General features: G+C 46.0%; 1 protein-coding gene across 3 annotated transcripts in view; it reads right to left on the minus strand.

The window, feature by feature from the left end:
- The window catches only part of TJP3 (tight junction protein 3), a 566,967-nt gene that overhangs the window by 366,292 nt on the left and 181,227 nt on the right, over window positions 1-19,448 (minus strand). For all 3 annotated transcript variants that reach the window (XM_077475676.1, XM_077475677.1, XM_077475675.1), the window contains exons 3-4: window positions 10,913-11,037; window positions 10,727-10,829 (exon numbers count right to left, since the gene is read on the minus strand). In XM_077475676.1, the coding sequence (XP_077331802.1) occupies window positions 10,727-10,829; window positions 10,913-11,037 (228 nt within the window). The remainder of the gene's footprint in view (window positions 1-10,726; window positions 10,830-10,912; window positions 11,038-19,448) is intronic.

A 19,448-nucleotide genomic window follows, 5' to 3' on the forward strand; every position in this document is an offset into this window, starting at 1 on the left:
CCCTCTGTTACGCAAACTAAAAAATAGACCTAGAGGGTTGGCACTCCCTGTCACTAACTTGGATTGGACGCTGCAACGCCTTTAAAATGACGGCACTGCCAAGGATTCTATATATCTATAAGGCCCTACCGATCCGCGTCCCCCCGAAATTTTTTACGTATTTCAAACCCATCATTAGGAAATTTATATGGGCACATAGGCCATCCAGGACTAAACTACAGACCCTTACCAGACCTAAGGACTGGGGAGGGGTGGGTCTCCCAGACATGCGTACTATAGAGTGACCTTTCTGACCAGAATCGTGGACTGGCACTGTAATAAAATGCATAAACAGTGGGTGGAGATGGAAATTAAGGACAAGTCTATCCCCTTGCTGACCTCCCCGCGGCGCCTGACGTCCTTGCCCAAGGACATGCAGGACCACCCGCTAATCGGGGCAACATTGGTCGTGACAAGGAGGCTTTCTGCACCACTGATCTGTCACCTCTTCCCTCCCCTTTGACCCCGATAATCGGGAACCCAGACTTTCCTCCAGGGTTTACTAACAGTAGGCTGAGACGGACTGGGGGAAGTATGGTCCTCCGGGGAACTCCCGAGCCTACAGACAGTGGGGGAGCTCACGGATCTGCCTCTTGACGTATTCAGCGCCTACCAGCTTCAGGGCAGGACTTACCATTGGGCTTTACTGGGCTCAAGCCCATGGGCCCCCCCAATAGGGGGCCCCGCTGACATACATAGCCAAGTGTACTCGGGTCCGCTCCGCTCACAGTCCTGCCCTATGATGGACATAACACAGGGACTGGGCGTGACTGTGAGCCGAGCACTCTCGGCTACTCTCGGCTCTGCTCGGGACTGCGAGAGGACCCCAGAGCCGCCGAGAGGACCCCAGAGCCGCCGAGAGGACCCCAGAGCCGCCGAGAGGACCAGAGAGCTGCCGAGATACACAGGACTCTGTATCTCGGCGACGCCATTTTTAAACTTCAAGACTGCAATGACAAGGCTGCAAATGACACTGGGGCAAGGCTGCAAATGACAAGGCTACACTGACAAGGCTGCAAATGACACTGACAATGCTGCAGATGGATGGGCAAGGCTGCAGATGGACACTGATAAGGCTGCATTGATGGTCATTTAAATGTAGTTTTTTTTCCCCTTAAACTTCCCTCCTAAAAAATGTTTTCCTTAAAATTCCCTCTTAAACTTGGGGTGGGTGTTATACACCGGCGCGTGTTATACGCTGATAAATACAGTAATGTATAGAAGGTAGGGCCCGAAAGTGACTCAAGCCCAGGGGCCCCCACCACCCTAAGTCCTGCCCTGACCAGCTTCAACACTTCTTGTTAGCAGTTCAAAAAAAAACCTACACGCCGAGGGACCTGACCCCGTTTGAGACTATCTGCCATAAGACTGAGCCTGTAAGGCATACTCTCTCCCTACTGTACAATCTCCTGACTTCTCTGGACGGAGGACTCCCCCCGGCGTTTATCCGTCAGTGGGAAAGAGACCTGGGAATCACCTTTACTCCTCAGCAGATAGGGAAGATTCTATCATTGACGCACAAGGCCTCTATTGCTAACTATTTTCAGGAGTCCGGTTACAAAATAGTGTCCCGCTGGTATAGGGTTTCGTATCTGCTGCATAGGATGAATAATTCAATCCCGGACGAGTGTTGGCGATGTCAGGCTGCGATGAGGTCCATGATCCATATCTTCTGGTCATGTCCTGTACTAGGGCCATTCTGGAAGCATGTGGTGGAGACAATTAAGCAGTTGACATCGGTAGATCTACGGGGAAACCCTGCCGCGTGCCTTCTCCATCTGACGGAACGGCCCATCCGGAAATATAAACAGACCTTGACAATGCAACTATTGAATGCGGCGCGTGCATGCATCCCAGCGATGTGGAGACAATCTCAGCCCCCTACGAGGACCTTGTGATACTCTAAAGTTAACTATGGATGGAGGAACTGACCGCCACACTCTATAACACAGAGGAAAAGTTCTGCGAGAAATGGAGACCATGGAGATACTTTACCGGCACTCAAGCGTACCTGCGTGAGGTTGCGTCCACGGCCGACCTGGTGACCGCCTGAATGCCCCTGTTGGAGCTCATGCCTGGGAAGACGGACACGGGGCCTTAGGCCACCTAGTACAGAAGGAGTTGGTGTTCCCCGGTGGGGTCTCTCTTGATGCCCATTCCCGTCACCCCCCTTTTTTTCCCCCTCTTTCCTCCCCTTCTCTCTCTTCTTCGCTCCTCTTTCTCCCCCCTTTGTCTGTCTCTTCTGATCCGCCAAGCAATGTCTAAGTAGGGCCGAGGCGTTTTTCGTGGCCCTGCATAGATCACACAGATATCGAAAGGCTGATCTGTACTGTTGCTTTTGAGGCGGCGCCGTATGGATACTACAGCCCCCTGATTACCAATTCTCCTAACCTGGGACGGTAAGGTCCATCCCCGCAGATCAGCGCACATTTCTATTATATTTGTGTTATATAGTTTCAGCATACGGTTCTCTGTCTTTGCTGTTTATTTATGGAAATGCAGTGTAAGACCGAAAATTCCATAAGATTGTATTGCCTGCTGTGTATGTCTTGCACTGAAAACTTAAAAGAATGAATAAAAAAAAAAAAAAAAAAAAAAAAAAAAAAGGATTAACCTCATACTATTTTGGATATAAGAATTGAAATTCTCCCTTTATTTCAAAAGTAGAAGGATTAGATGAATGATGATTATGTTACAATGATGTTTAGCTGCTAATGTAAGTAGGCTTGAGGTATGACAACAGGTTAAATTATCTGTGGATAATTAGCGATGATTGAAATGCGATACATCTGTGAAGCTACACCCTGGAGTGTTAGTATAAAAGTATGTGGCTGAGAGTAGATCATTGCACCAAGCCTGATGAAGAGCATGGAATGCTCATAACTGTACAGCAGCATGTAACAATTTTATGCCTTGAAGAGCATTTGATATAAATACATTTTGCATTGGAAAACGTGTCCCGTCGTTTTTTTCTATTGGATATTGGTGGAATATTGGGAGTCCACCTTGACACTTATCTCTACATTGAGAACCGGAGGAACATTTGAAGTAACCCAAAATAAATTTTGCCCCTGATGACATCAGTTCTGAAGAAACACGTAGGGTAGAGCCATCGGTTGTGATGTCACCACGCTCTTCCCGACTAGGAAGTGTTTGGATCACAATAAGAGCTCTCTTGTTGTTCACTTGTTATTAATAAATAGTGTTTTATGCTATGTGGTTGTCCTTGGCTCTTTCCTATGTGCCTGGGATGTCTTTTTGGTCAGATGAGATACTAATATGAATAACCATATGGATATGCAGCTTGTGGACAGTCACCAGATGAATGTATACACGTCGCTCTGGTATAGGGGTATTTTTTTAATACAGTAGCATGTAACAATTTTATGCCATACATTATATATTATATATAAATAAAAATAAAATAATGGGCGTTCAATAAATATTTAAAATAACCATGACAAATGAATCTTATCTAAAACACAAGATTCAGGGCTAGTTCACGCCACATTCCAGTGCGTTTTTTTCTGCATCAAAAACGCATGGAAATTAGGTTAAAAAGGTTTCTTTTAGCATAGTTCACACCAGTCCAGTCATTTCCAGAAAAAAAAAAGTAGAACATGCTGCATTTTTCCTGCACTGGACTGTACTGAAACACATCAAAAATGTACTGGACCCTAGTATAGTGGGGGAAAAAAAAGAAACTTTAAAAAATAAATAAATAAAAAAAAAAAGCACCTGGAATGCATCCGGGAACCACATCAAAAACGCAACAAAAATACGTTAACGTGCATGCAGAAATGCATCAGGAATGGATCTGGAGTAGAGGTCGACCGATATATCGGCCGATATTTGCAGTTTTTTAATTAACCACTTACAGACAGGACCATTTTGCTGGTCAAAGACCAGACCACTTTTTGCGATTTGGCACTGCGTCGCTTTAACTGACAATTGCGCGGTCGTGCGACGTGGCTCCCAAACAAAATTGACGTCCTTTTTTTCACACAAATAGAGCTTTCTTTTAGTGGTATTTGATCACCCCTGCGGTTTTTATTTTTTGCGCTATAAACAAAAATAGAGCGACAATTTTGAAAAAAAACGCATTATTTTTTACTTTTTGTTATAATAAATTTCCCCCAAAAATATATATAAAAAAAAAATTTTTTCCCTCAGTTTAGGCCGATACATATTCTTCTACATATTTTTGGTAAAAAAAAAAAAAAAAAATCGCAATAAGCGATTATTGATTGGTTTGCGCAAAAGTTATAGCGTTTACAAAATAGGGATAGTTTTATAGCATTTTATTAATAATTTTTTATTATTTATTTTTTTACTAGTAATGGCGGCGATCAGAGATTTTTATTGTGACTGCGACATTGTGGGGGACCCATCGGACATTTTTGACACATTTTTGGGACCATTGTCATTTATACAGTAATCACTGCTATATAAATGCAGTGATTCCTGTGTAAATGACACTGGCAGTGAAGGGGTTAAGTGTTCCTAGGGGTGTGTTACTAACTGCGGGGGGGTTGGGCTTTCATTTAGTGAACACTGATCTCTGCTCCAATCACATGGAGCAGAGATCAGCGTCACTAGTTGTTAGGCAGAATGGAGAAATGCTGTTTACACGGCATTTCCTCCATTCAGCCGTCCCGTGAGACGATCGCGGGGATGCCCGCGGCGATCGAGTCCGCGGGTCCCGCGACCGGACTCACGGGGGCCCCGACCAGCACGGGAGCGCGCCGGCGCGCTCCCGATGGCAGGGCAGCATTGAAGATTGGACGTACCTGTACGCCAATATGCCTGCCCGTGCCATTCTGTCGACGTACATCGTCGTGCGCTGGTCGGGAACCGGTTAATCGGCATCGGCCGATTGTGCCGATAAAAAGGCAGATTTAGAACAGCGCAACTTGGAAATTACTTCTGTAATAGAAGTCTGTGTAAGTTGCCTGAGTCGTCATAGAAACGGCTTTCCTCCTCTCTGGGCAGCCTGCCAAGAAAAGAGCAAAAAGATACAATGTTTACACTTGAATGAATGAACTCATCTCTGTGTGTAGAGTTCTCAGTTTAACCATTTAAAGACTAAATCTTTTCTGACACTTGTTGCTTACAAGTAAAAATCCTGTATTTTCCGCCAGAAAATCACTTAGACCCCCCAAAAATTATATATATTTTTTTAGCAGAGATCCTAGGGAATAAAATAGCGGTTGTTGCAATATTTTATGTCACACGGCATTTGCACAGAGGTCTTTCAAATGCATTTTTTGGGGAAAAAAATACACTATTTAAAAAAAAAATAAAAAAATTGAAAACAGTAAAGTTAGCCCATTTTTTTTCGGCCAAAAGTTTTGACTACCTGTTTTTATTTAATATATAGTTTTTTTTTTTAAATCTAAATCATACATACAAGTAAACTGATTGGAGGTTTGTTTTGTTTAACCACTACAATACAGGGCACTTTCACCCCCTTCCTTCCCAGCCCAATTTTCAGCTTTCATCGCTCTCACGCTTTCAGTGACAATTGCGCAGTCATGCTACACTGTACCCAAATGAAATTGTTATCATTTTGTTCGCACAAATAGAGCTTTATTTTGGTGTTATTTATTCACGACTCCGTTTTTTATTTTTTGCGATATAAGCGCAAAAAAAGCGGAAATTTGGAAAAAAAACAATATTTTCTTTTTTCTATTTGAAAAGAAATCCAATAAAATCAAATTTTGTCATAAATTTAAGCCAAAATGTATTCTGCTACATGTTTTTGGTAAAAAAAATTCCGTTAACTGTATAATAATTGGTTTGTGTGATCACGGACATATGTACGCAAATGATCATGTACATATGTGTGCAGGTGATCACGTACATATGTGTGCAGATAATCATTGGGACATGTGATTTTAGTGGGACATATGTGGGGGACATGTTTTTATTATTAGGGACATGTGTTTTTATTATTTGGGGACATGTATGTTTTGGGGACATGTGTGGTTTGGGGACATATGTGGGGACTGTGTTTGTACTGTGTGGTGTGTTGACACTAGACTGATGATCAGTGAGTAAAAAGCTGTAAAAAGCAGCCCATACTCACTGATCATCAGCCGGCTGCAGCGTTCTGCTCTCCTCTCCTCAGCGATGACTTCCGTGTGAGGAGAGGAGAGCCGATTGCCTAGCAACCGGCTGTTTGTTTACATCACATGACGGCCGTGATTGGACACGGCCGTCATGTGATCAGGAGGGCCAATCACAGAGCCCTCCTGCCGATCTCAGATGTGCCGTGTCCGGGTGACACGAGCACATCGGGATCGCGCCGCTGCGTGGGCACGCGCGATCCCGCTACTTCTGAATGACGTTCAGGAACGTCCTATCAGGAGTAGACGGCTCCCACCCAGCCGTATATATGCATTGGCCAGGTGGGAAGTGGTTAATAAATGTTTAAATGTAAGAAATTTTCTGCATCACTTATGAAGGCTGTTTTCACACTGGAGCGGGCAGGCGTTGATGGTAAAATGCTGCAAGTTTTAGCGGCTCACCATCATTTTAGCTGTGCTATTTGGCTGCTAGTGGGGCACATAAAAAGAAAGAGGTTAAATGCACCCGTGAAGCACCGCTGCCAAATCGCATTGCATGCGCTTCGGCAGTGGTGCCCATTCATATCAAGTGGTGGAGGAGCGGTATAAACCACTCCAAACGTGCTGCTTGCAGGACTTTTTTTAAGATCCTGCCAGCGCATCGCCTCAGTGTGAAAGCACTCTGTCTTTCACACAGACTGCAGGGGAGCCGTTTTGCAGGCACTTTACAGGCGCTATTTTTAGCCCAAAAGCGCCTGAAAAATGCCCCAGTGGGAAAGGTGTGTTAGATTTTATGAGATCAAGGGGGATTAAAAAATAAATAAAAAATCGGCCTAACATATCGGCCCAAAAAAACCCCAAAAAAAACGGCATCATATATCGGCTATCGGCCGCCATGATTTCTAAATATCGGCATCGGCCAGAGAAAAACCCATATCGGTTGACCTCTAATCTGGAGTGTGTTTTTGTGGTGTAAACTGGCCCTAAAAGTGACAGTAATAGGAATTGGTACTTTAACCACTTGCCGACCGCTGTCAGCAAATATACATTGGCAGAATGGAACGGCTGGGCAAAGTAACGTACACAACTTTGAATTTCCCGATGTGCGCACCCGCGCCTGCCTCGAGCTCTGTGATCGTGCCCGCAAATACCCGCAATCATGACACGGAACCTGAAGAACGGGGAGATGCTGATCTAAACAGCCTCTACCCATTCTGCATAATGACAAGACACTGATCGTCTGCTCCCTGTCATCAGGAGCAGCGATGTTATAACTTTTGCGCAAACCAATCAATAAATGCTTATTGGGATTTTTTTTTTTTTTTTTTTTACGTAGAAAAATACTTATCGGCCTAAACGAATAGAAAAAAATGTTTTTTTTATATATGTTTTTGAGGGATATTTATTATAGCAAAAAGTAAAAAATAATGTGTTTTTTCTAAAATTGTTGCTATTTTTGTTTTGTTTATAGCGCAAAAAATAAAAACCGTAGAGGTGATCAAATACCACCAAAATTTTGTTTGGGAGCCACATCGCACAACCACGCAATTGTCAGTTAAAGTGACGCAGTGCCAAATTGCAAAAAGTGCTCTGGTCAGGAAGGGGATAAATCTTTCCGGGGCTGAAGTGGTTAAACATCAGACCAGACACATGGTATGTTAAGCATTATTGATAAAACACAAACATCCCATTCTACGTTCGAACCAAAAGGGAGTAAGATTTGAGTTCATGGGTTGCGACTGGTCGATTTAAAGATTTTTTTAATCTTTCCATCTGTTAAGTCCTCTGCCATTGTTGTTTTAGCTTTGGATAGTAAAATATTTTTTTTCTGCCAGTAAATAACTTATATAGCCCACTTCCCGTTTGTCTGGAAAAAAGTATAGGCTTATGATATGCAAAACTCTCATGAGCGTTTGCCAGGAAGGGAGGGGGGTGAGTCCTAAGAGGACCAATGAGAGCTGCAGAGCTGGAGGTGTGCTTCTGTGGAAATTCAGGAAGTGAACAGGCAACAGCTTCAGCAGCCATTAGTTAAAATGGTTGCAGCCAGACTCTGTGGAGGTAGATTTCTGCAGCATATTTGGCAAGTACACAATCACAGTATATATAAAATAGGCAAAGTGGTTGGAGGGAAGCGTGTGGTGATCGGCAATGGTTTCTGTGACCCCCACGACATCAGTTCTGACAAAATGCCTAGGGCAGAGCCATCACTTGTGGCATTGCCAAGCTCTTTACTAGGAAGTGTTTGGATCGCATCCTGGGACTGGAGTATTTCTTACGATAACCGTACTTTACTTTTACTTTACTAAAACTTTACTTTTTACTCATGCAAATGGTTAGCACTTTTAATAGTGTTTTAAATGGTTTTACGTTATGTGGTTGTCCTTGGCTCTGTTTCTATTTACCTATGGGATGTCTTATCTGGTCAGATGAGACACTAGTATGAACAACTATGTGGATATGCAGCTTGTTGACAGACACCAGATGAATGGATACACCTTTTGATGCAAGTGCATGTTACTGATGCCACATACACACGATCGGAATTTCGGCCAGCAAAAGACAGATGAGAGCTTTCCATCGGAAAATGCGACCGTGTGTATGCTCCACCGGAATTTAGCTGGCCGAATTCCCACCAGCAAACATTTGATTGCATGTTCTCAATTTTCCCGATGGAAAAACTTTCAATTGGCAATTCCGATGCTCAAAAACTCACGCATGCTCAGATTGAACTACGAGATGGAAGCTATTGGCTACTAGGTATTGAACTTTCTTTTTCTAGTCCTGGTCGAAATTTGGTGTGTAGGCAAGACAGTTTGAGTGGAATTCTGTCGGAATTCCGACGGGAAAACAATCAGAGCTTTTTCCAACGAGAATTCTTATCGTGTGTACGCGGCATAAGAGTCCATTCACTCTGGTAAGAGTCTTTTTTGAGTAAGGTGGTGACACAACACTGGTGTTTGGAACGGATGATATAAAGTCAAAATTTTCAATTACAGCTTTAACATTGATCACCTTGGGACTTTTATGATTTCTTTAGGATATGAACTATATGTTTTGATTAAGAAAACAAACAGTGCAGCATTGAATTAAGAAAGACATGTGTTGAACATACACAAAATTATTCCAAAAATCAAGTAAATTCATAGAAGTGAAATTCCATAGAAATGTCCATGAGCAATCTGTGCCAGAGCTGGTACGGGGGGAGCAGAAGGAGTGGAAGCCCTGGGTGGTACAATGTATTGGGGGTGGGGGAGCGCAGTGAAGTGTCCTTCTAAAACAGCCGTCACTGGTTTGCTGGGACAGCAGGTTTCCCCAGCAACCAGTGATGCTGCGTGTGTGCACCTGCCCCCTGCTCCTCCCCACAGGTCTCAGAGTTGACAGAAGACCAGCTCGAACTCACGGGCCGCGAGTAGGGGGTGCGACGTTACTTGTGCGCCCACCCCCCCTGCTACTCGCGGTTCCCAGATCCTGGCTCTCCTTATCTCGCCGCCTTCCGCCCCTTTGGTATTTCAGTTGTGCCCTCCTGCATTCAAGGTATGTGGGCCACATGTTAACCAGTAATCACTAATGGGCATTTTTTTTATTGTGCACACTGCTGGACATATTTTGTTAAAGGTCACGCTGATGGGCACTTTTTTCTATGTTAAGGGGCACTCTGATGGACAAATTTTATTTTAAGAGGCACGCTGATGGGTAGATTTTTAATGTGCACACTGATGGGCATATTTTCTTAAGGGGCACACTGATGGACGCATTTTGGCGTGGCCATCAGAGTGTCCCTTAACATAAAAGGTGCCCATCAGCGTGACCCTTATTTTATGCTAAGGGACAAGCTGATGGGCACATTTTATTTTAAGAGCAACACTGAAGGGTACATTTTGTATTAAGGAGCACTCTGATGGGCAGATTTTACGTTAAGGGGCATGTTTTGCTGTGCCCAGAGTGCCCCTTATTATAAAATGCGGCCCTTAACATACGATTTGCCCATCAGTGTCCATTAATATAATAAGCATATTCTTGTTTTGAAAGTACATTCTTTCGTAAAAAAGGGGGATTGTGCAGTTTGCCATCTTCGCCCTGGGCACCAAATGGCCTTGTCCCAGCACTGATCTGTGCAATTGTACAAAAACAATCAGGATGAAAAAGTGCCTCCAGTTGTAAAAGTAATGAAGATACAATAGGGCAACTATCACCAGCCAAGAAACACAACCGCGCTTAACAGAGGACGTGTGACCCCCTAATAAGTGTGGTCTATTGTGCTTTGTTTACAATAACCAGGCCAGCGAGCTGGACCTCCTAGATATCCTCTCCTGTTACTGGATAATATGGGCCATAGAGAAAAATTGATAAATCCAGGAAGCAAAGCCCTCTTATCCAGCTCACCTTTAGACTATTCTGACTCTCCAGTCTGTCCTCTGTACTGAGAATCACATGTAAGGTATGCAGACACTGAGCATATGTTTTGATTTATTAATCTCAATATGTACGCACATTGCACCACAATTTTATTAACCAAGTCTGCAATTTGGGTCTAATTGGTATTGCCAGCTGCTGTTTTTTTATAGGTCCTTGTAGTGCGATTTTCCTTGTTTTTACTTGTATGTAAAATAATGGCTTACCACATTGGCAGTCTTCGAACAGGACTTCAGTGTGTGAATTGCAAACGCTGAGGTCATATTCTCCAATGAAACCCCATTCACCATCACAATGCGATCCCTTGTCCTGCAGAATTCATAATATATCAGAGCCGAAATTCAATGACCATAATGAAAATTGTAGGGAAATAGTATAATAATTTTGCTTACTGTAATCTACCATCAGCAGGTCCCCCAGGAACAATGTCAGAAACAACGACTGAGTTATCGCTATCTTTGCTACTTGGACGGTCTCTGCCTCCACCGATGGCTATGCCAAAGCCTTTTCTAGGGTCCTACAGGAAATTTTATCACATGGAAGAAAAGAATGTAAAGTTGTTTTAATTGTCTACATCACCAGTAAATAGTCTGTACCAATTATATGTTCAGAATGTTGTTTCATGCAATCTCCATAAAACATCTGGAAAATATACAACGTTTAGAGGTACAACTTGTAGCAAACCCACTATTCTAGAAATGATATGCATCTCCTGCACATTGCCCAACCATGACTGCTTTTTCAGAAATTGCTATTTGACCCACTTTCACGCTGATCTGCCTGAGAAGCGTAGGAAGTTGTTGTTTGCATACTTGTTCTAGGTTATTGTATTGAGGGCATAGTGTTGGCATTGTAGCCAAGGAACTGCAATTTAAATAATACGAATGCAGCAATGGCAACCTTTAAGGATTATTCTAAGTGGTCACTTTACAGTGCAAGTAAAAACAAATGAATAGTGTGTAACAGACATGCAACCAATAGCTAGATACTGGATTTATTGAAATAAAATGGTTCCTGATTGAATTGATTTAGGAACAAAGGCTCCTAAAAAAAAAAAAAAAAAAAAAAGAAGGTCAGTGGCTACAAATACTGTAATAGTAACAGAGACCTACCGACCCATTAAATCCAGCACCATCTTACAAGCAGACGATTCTTCTTAGGGCTTGGATCTTCTGTCACCATCTTGGCTTTAGGAGCTGGCTGTCACTTCACAGCCAGAACCCTACTGCGCATGTGCAAGATGGAAGACTGTGAAACTGGCACTGCAGCCTCCTAGGATGCGACAGTAAAGTAATCGGAACTACCAACAAAACAAGTTAACTGGCCCTGCCTCTCCTACCATCTTAAAAAAAAATGGAGTTTCTATGCTCAAGCTGGGAGGAAGACTGAGAATAACTTTAATTTTAGCGTAAAAAATAGGATTTTTATATACAGCTTACCTGTAAAATCCTTTTCTTGAGAGTACATCACGGGACACAGGAGCTCATTACATAGTGGGTTATATAGGCACCTCTGGTGATTGGACACTGGTTAACCCCAATTAAGGAGAATTCCTCCCCTATATAACCCCTCCCATATGGGAGGCACCTCAGTTTTGTAGCAAAGCAATAGGAAACCACGTAAAATCCAAGAGGGGCAGGAGCCCTGTGTCCCGTGATGTACTCTCAAGAAAAGGATTTTATAGGCAAGCTGTATATAAAAATCCTATTTTCTTGATCATACATCACGGGACACAGGAGCTCATTACATGGTGGGATGTCCCAAAGCAATGCTCAGATTGAGGGGAGGGAGACACAGATCATAATTATAGACCGCCATGGGCCAGAGGACCTAAACTGCAGCCTGCAGTACACTGCGCCCAAAGGCAAAATATCCTCTTGCCCTCTGACATCCACCTGATAGAATCTGGTGAATGTGTGGACTGATGACCAAGTTGCAGCCTTACAGATCTGAGCCAGGGAGGCCTGGTGATGCACTGCCCAAGAAGCACTTACAGCCCTAGTAGAGTGCGCTTTCACTTGAAAAGGAGGGATTTTCCCTCTAACACTATAGGCCTGAGAAATAATCTGTCTAATCCACCTTGAGAGAGTGGATTTTGATGCCGCCTGGCCCTTCCTAGGGCCTTCCGGCAAAATAAATAAGCAATCAGTTTTCCTTATCTGAGCAGTTGCTTGAAGATAGATACTGATTGCCCTAACCACATCCAAAGTGTGCAAAGATTCTTCTTCTGCGGACTGTGGGTCCGGAAAAAAAGGATGGTAGGATTAAATCTTGATTCAAATGGAATCCCGAAACCACCTTAGGTAGAAAGGACCTGTTGGGGCGCATGACCACCCGGTCCTTATGAACAATTAGATACGGCTCTTTGCTGGAGAGAGCTGCCAATTCTGACACTTCTAGCCGTGGAAATGGCTACCAAGAAAACCAATTTTTTGGTCAAAAGAATTAGTGAAGCCAGATGCAAAGGTTCAAAAGGTTGCCCCTGCAAAGCCGAGAGAACCAAATTTAGATCCCATGGGCATACCGGAGGTTTGACTGACAGCCTTATCCGCATAGCCCCCTGGATGAAAGCCCGCACCAGGGTATGCGATGCAAGTGGCTTGTGAAAAAATACTGCCAAGGCTGAAATCTGCACCTTGATAGTGCTTATGGCCAAATTCATTTCTAGGCCTGACTGGAGAAAGGCCAAGATCCTGCTAATGACATACTTTCTAGGATGCCATTCCCTGAGATCACACCAGGAAACATATGCCCTCCAGATTGTGTAGTAAATAAGCCTGGAGGCCGGCTTTCTGGCATTAACCAGAGTAGAAAGGACTGGCCCTGAAAGCCCACGGTCTCTCAGAATGTGGGTCTCAGCAGCCAAACCATCAAATTCAGACTGTGTAACGCAGGATGGTAGATTGGACCCTGTGAGAGCAGATCTGGCCAGAGAGGGAGGATCCATGGCCTGCCTACAGCCAACTTCATGATCTCTGCGTACCACGGTCGCCTGGGCCAAGCCCGGGCTACCAAAAAGACCGACTTTGTTCCCCTCTTGACTCTTCCCAGGAACCACGACAGAAGCGGGCACGGGGGGGAAGGCATAAATCAGATTGTACTGATCCCAGGGAACTGTCAGATCATCTGACCCCTGAGCAAGTGCATCTCTTGTTCTTGACAAAAATTTGTCCAGTTTTCTGTTGAACCTGGACGCAAACCGATCTAAGTCTGGAGTACCCCACCTGCGACATATGTACAAAAACACGTCGGGGTGCAGAGCCCATTCTTCTGGGCACAACTGCTGGCGGCTCAGAAAATCCGCCTGCCAATTTTCCACTCCTGGAATGAAGACTGCAGAAAGGCATGGAACATGCTTTTCTGTTTAGACAAGTATGCGATTCACCTCCTTTTGCGCAACCAGACTCCTGGTACCGCCCTGGTGATTGATATAGGCCACTGCTGTGGCATTGTCGGACTGAACCCGAACAGGGAGACCCCGTAGTCTGGAAGATCACTTTATGAGAGCCATATAAACTGCCCGGATCTCCAAGACATTTATGGGCAATAGCTTCTCGATCGCAGACCATTTCCCCTGCGAGCACGTCTCCTCTAACACTGCTCCCCAGCCTGTCAGGCTGGCATCTGTCGTAATAACCTTCCATGGAAGAGGAAGAAAGGTTTTGCCTTTCAGCAAATTCTCAGTTTGTAACCACCAGACGAGACTCTTGCGTGTCCCTGGGGATAGACGCATAGGAAGATCCAAGGATTGGGGCTTCCTGTTCCAAGCCGCAAGGATGCATCTTTGCAGAGGCCTTGAGTGGAACTGGGCAAATGGAACGGCCTTGAAGGAGGCGACCATTTTCCCTAACAGTGTCATGCACAACCGAATGGGGAAATATCTCCTGCCCAGAATTAGGCAGACCAGATCCCCGATCGCCAAGGATTTTGGCCTTGGAAGTAACACCTTGCCCTGAGCGGTGTCGATAAACATACCCAGGTATTCCAACCTGGTAGCAGGCTGTAGGGACGACTTTTCTAGGTTTATATTCCAACCTAGGCGTTCCAGATGTTCTAGTGTTCTGGAAACACTGTGGTTCAGGAACGCTACTGTTTTCTCCATGAGAAGCAAGTCGTCTAGATAAGCCATGACGGCTATACCCTGAGCTCTTAGGTTTGCGAAGAGAGGGTCCAGAATCTTTGTGAAGACTCGAGGGGCCGTAGCGAGCCCGAACGGCAAGGCCACAAATTTAAAATGGTGCCGCTCTACCGCGAACCTTAGATACCTTTGGTGTGTGGGAAAAATTGGCACATGGAGATATGCATCCTTGATGTCTATTGATGCCATACACTCTCCCCCTTGCAGGGAGGAGACCACAGTGCAAATTGACTGCATTCGGAAGGACCGGATGCGTAAAAACCGGTTCAGATCCTTCAGATCCAGGATAGGTCTGACACTTCCATTTGGCTTCGGAATGGTGAAGAGATTCGAGTAAAACCCTGAACCCTGTTCTTTTGGGTCCACTTCTACTATCACCCCTTGGGATAGTAAGTGATCTAAGGCCAGAAATAGCGGTTTTTGCTTTACTGGATCCCTGGGGATCCTTGACCTTAGAAAGCGAGAAGGTGGAATCTCCTGAAACTCTAGCTTGTAGCCCAGAGATACCGAAGAGATCACCCACTTGTCCCGAATCTCTTCCCGCCAGGCTTCCGCAAACTGCCGAAGCCTTCCCCCAACTCGGCCGAGCGGGGGCGCCCCTTCGCAAGGAAGCTTTTGGGCTCTGCTTGGCAGGCTTCCGCCCCCAAGTCTTTCTGCCCCTGGGCCCGGCCCTGAGCCTTTGCTGTAGAGGAGGGTTGAGAAGGCCGTCGCCACTGCTTAGAGCTTGATGCTCCGGGAGAGAGAGCGCGCCTGAATGAAGGACGCTTGCTCCTTTTGACTGGAAGGAGAGTAGATTTACCCCCTGAAATTTTTTGGACGAATTTGTCTAATTCTTCTCCAAACAGACGTTGCCCTTTAAACGGGAACCCAATCAAATGCTTCTTGCATGATAGTTCAGCTGCCCAATTCTTTAGCCATAGGGCTCTTCGCATGTGTACCAACAGGAGAGACAAACGAGATGCTTGTTGGACACAATCCAAAATCGCATCAATCATGAAACACAGAATTTGAGGTATTTCTGCATAATTCTCCACTTCCTCACTGGGAAGGAGGCCAAGCATCCGCTTAACCTGTTCCTTGAGGAACTGACACAACCCCACGGCTGCTCCGACTGCTCAAGATCCCTGTCCCAAGATAGGGATCTCTCCTCATTGTCAGAAGAATCATCTGAAAGAGGAATCTCAGCAGAGGGAGGGGATCTTCCCCTTTTCCTGCCATCTTTCAGGGAAGCAGAAATAAAATTCATGATTCTCCCTTCAAAACCCTCCAATGTAGCCCTAAGGGAGTCCTCAGTGACATATACCGGGGCTGGGACATTAGGAGAGGCTGCAAAACCTGACAGGGGCACTGACTCGTCCTGTGAGGCTGGCTCCAGTCTTGCAGGGGGGGATGGCAACTTACAGGCATTTTTAGAACCCCTGGACCTAGGCAGTGATTTACCAGTGCCCTTATTACCTCCCCCTGAGACCCTCTTACGAGGAGACATAGTCCTAAGCTACAAGCAGAGGTACTAGTATAAAGTGAAATCACTGTTGTGCTTAAAGTCTCACAATAAATATACATGCTTAATACTGCACAACCTGATGCCGAATAGGTGTCTAAGGTTTGCCTGGATCCATTCCCCTGGGATGCTTTCTGCCCACAGCTCCTGTGTCTCACACTTACAGCACCCTGATGCTCTGGGCTTTTAAAAACTGCCGCCTGGCCCCTGCGCAGTACAGCACCGTGCACACCAACGTGCACGGCTCACAACCACACTCCCCCCTCCTCCACTAGCCTGGGAGCGCGCACGGCAAACGCCGAAATCCAGGGGGGGGGGGAATCTCATCAGAGCTGCGTGGGACCCCCAGACTACGTGGGACCCCTGTATTACCTTATTGTGGCAGGGACTGCAGTGGAGACGTGAGACCTCTGGAGAACCAGGCTTCACTGAGCGTGTGTACTGAAAAAGCATGCAAGTATGCATCAGGCTGCTCTTACTCCCTCTAGTGGTGGAAACCAGGTAAGACACAACCACTCAAATGAAGAAATCCATCATATAATTATATATAGGATTAACTTCCCTTACCTGTCCTCGCCGCAGGAATTGCTGAAAACAGACAGATTCCAGCCTTCACCCATCACGGCGGATAGTGTTTGCCAACCTTTAGGTTTTTCTGGGGTTCTTTCTCAGAAGAACCTCCTACCTGGACCTTGTAAAAGACTCTGCCAGAAACTTTCGTGCCACATGTGTAAACAGTACACCAAGTCTGGTTTTCCCAGAGCCCAGTCTTCCAATAGGAGAGGATTTACAGGCCAAACCTCGTTTCTTTGGCTGACGAGGCCCAGGTACCATACCATCTTGGGAGTCAAATATCGGCCCGAGATATGAATCCGGTTTGTTGTAGCCCTTAGGCCCCCGCAGGGACCTGCACAGAGCTTTCTTCATAGCGCAAGTTTTACGTGACCAACCACCATAGACACTGGCGAAAAAACTGAGGTGCCTCCCATATGGGAGGGGTTATATAGGGGAGGAATTCTCCTTAATTGGGGTTAACCAGTGTCCAATCACCAGAGGTGCCTATATAACCCACTATGTAATGAGCTCCTGTGTCCCGTGATGTATGATCAAGAAATAGGATTTTTGTACTCACCGTAAAATCCCTTTCTCTGAAGTTCATTGATGGACACAGCTCCAGTAATCTTGACCGTAGGGTTATTACGGCACCTTCAGGAGAGGACTAGGCAGAACATGCAATACATGTGAAAATAGAACTTTACAGTTGCGCCCAAGGGGGCGGTCACTCTGGTAATAACCCCTCAGCCTGCTTCCTGCAGCTCAGTACATCAACAAGCAGCATACGTAACCCAATAGGAGGGGAGGGTGGTGTGTCAGTCAATGAACTTCAGAGAAAGGGATTTTACTATGAGTACAAGAATCCTATTTTCTCTTTCGTTCATTGAAGGACACAGCTCCAGTAATCTTGACCGCAGGGACGTCCCCAAGCAGTGTCATAATGAGGGGTGGGAACAACAACATAACTTCACCCACAACCAGTGGTTCTCCCTAACAGGGGAGTCACCATCTGAACTAACCGCATCAGAACTTGTGGTCAACAAATGCAGCAGAGTGCATTAACATTCAAAAAAGGTAACTTTTTCTTAACAAAAGAAAGTGTAAAATTGCAACATTCTACGATCGGTTGCAAAACTATGCGGCCAAAGCAGACATCAGAAGATGCGCTTAAATCCACTTTATAGAACTTTGTAAAAGGTGTGAACGGACGACCAGAGGGAGAGTATCCAGGGCCGCGTCAGACATACTTAAGGCCTTGCACAAGTTGGTCTGCTAGTTCCACGCAGACAGGGGAGGCCTGTGGCTCTCCGAATTCGTGGTGCAAAAGTTCTGCTCACTCAGTTAAGTGTCTGCGACACAAGTGCGGATGCCAGTACTGGTCGCACGGCTGATCCCACAACCGTTGTTAAGGAACGCTGCCTTGGCCTTCCTGTACGTGGGAGCCTTGAATGCAGGAGTCCACTCAACTGGGATCGTGGTTACTGGGGGGTCCACAAATCGGAGGAGCCGACCACTTTTTGAGAAGGCTCTCCTCAAAAGGGTAACGCACCGCCATGTATTTAGGGACCGAGAAGGTCCGTTGCGGGTGACCCCATTCCTTGTAAAGGAACTTGTCAAAATAAGTCAGATACGGCAACACCTTAGGTGAACGTGCTGGCTTGTGGGACCCAAAATTGACCGGTTCATCAGCAGAGGGATCCGCTGGCTCCTGAATCTTCAGGGTATCACGCACAGCTGTGATAAGTGCTCCAACCAGCGCTTTGTCGCGCCCAGACCCGGACTTATCCTCACTGTCCGAACGGTCCTGGTCAGCGTCGTCTGACAAGACAGAGCAGGGGTCACCAGCCTCAGCGGGACCCTGCATCAGAGCTCTCGCCAGAGGACGAGGGGGCAGGGGCTGATTTTTAGCAACTTTATTCCCACGCACCGCCTCCATCTTGGCAACGAACGAATTGAGGACCGCCGTCAGGGTGTCCATGGGTACTGCGTAGTCCACAGGTGACCTGGTTGCAATTGCCTAGATTTCGGGGTAAGAAACACCAGTTTCTCAATCCATGCTGACCCTACCCTGTCTGCCACCCGAAGGGGACTTAGGACAGTGACAGTCCCACCCTCCTTGCTTCCGCTGACTGAGGGGCTCTTTTCCACCAGACTCACCAGCCTGAGGAGTTATGCGCTGTTCACAAGTAGTGCCTGTAGACCCTGAGTGCTAACAAGTGCAGAGAAAACAAACACCGTCGGTGGCAGCCCCCGGAATGAGCGCTAAACGTTCTAAAAAACGTGCTCAGGCTTCAATAAAATGGCCGCCCAGCGTCCAGTACACAGCCAGGAAACACAAGGAAAATGGCTGTGTTCAGGCTTCCAGAAAATAGCCGCCAGTATCCTGAACAGGAAATCACTTTGAAAATGGCTGCTGAAGCCCAGGAGGGCATGCTGCCTTGCAGAAACCTAAAATGTCCGCCAGCAGCTCCATGAGGCAAGAAAGCAAGCAATGTGACAGACACAGCACTGCACCTGCCCACAGCAGACCCTCACAGGCACCTTCCAGGAGCTTAACACAGAGAACCCAGGACACAGCTAGCCAGCAGCCCCCCCCCCCCCATCTCAGGTAAGAGCCCACAGAGAGCACACATACACCGCTCAGCAGCCACATGCAGCATCCCCCAGGAGAGGGGGGGGAGATTGGGACGGGGACCCCCAAATCAACCTCCCAGGGAATGCCCAGCTGCTCAGC

The sequence above is a fragment of the Lithobates pipiens genome, unplaced genomic scaffold (assembly GCF_037356315.1).
Source record: "Lithobates pipiens isolate NorthernLeopardFrog02 unplaced genomic scaffold, aLitPip1_a1.2 Scaffold_13, whole genome shotgun sequence".
NCBI lineage: Eukaryota > Metazoa > Chordata > Amphibia > Anura > Ranidae > Lithobates > Lithobates pipiens.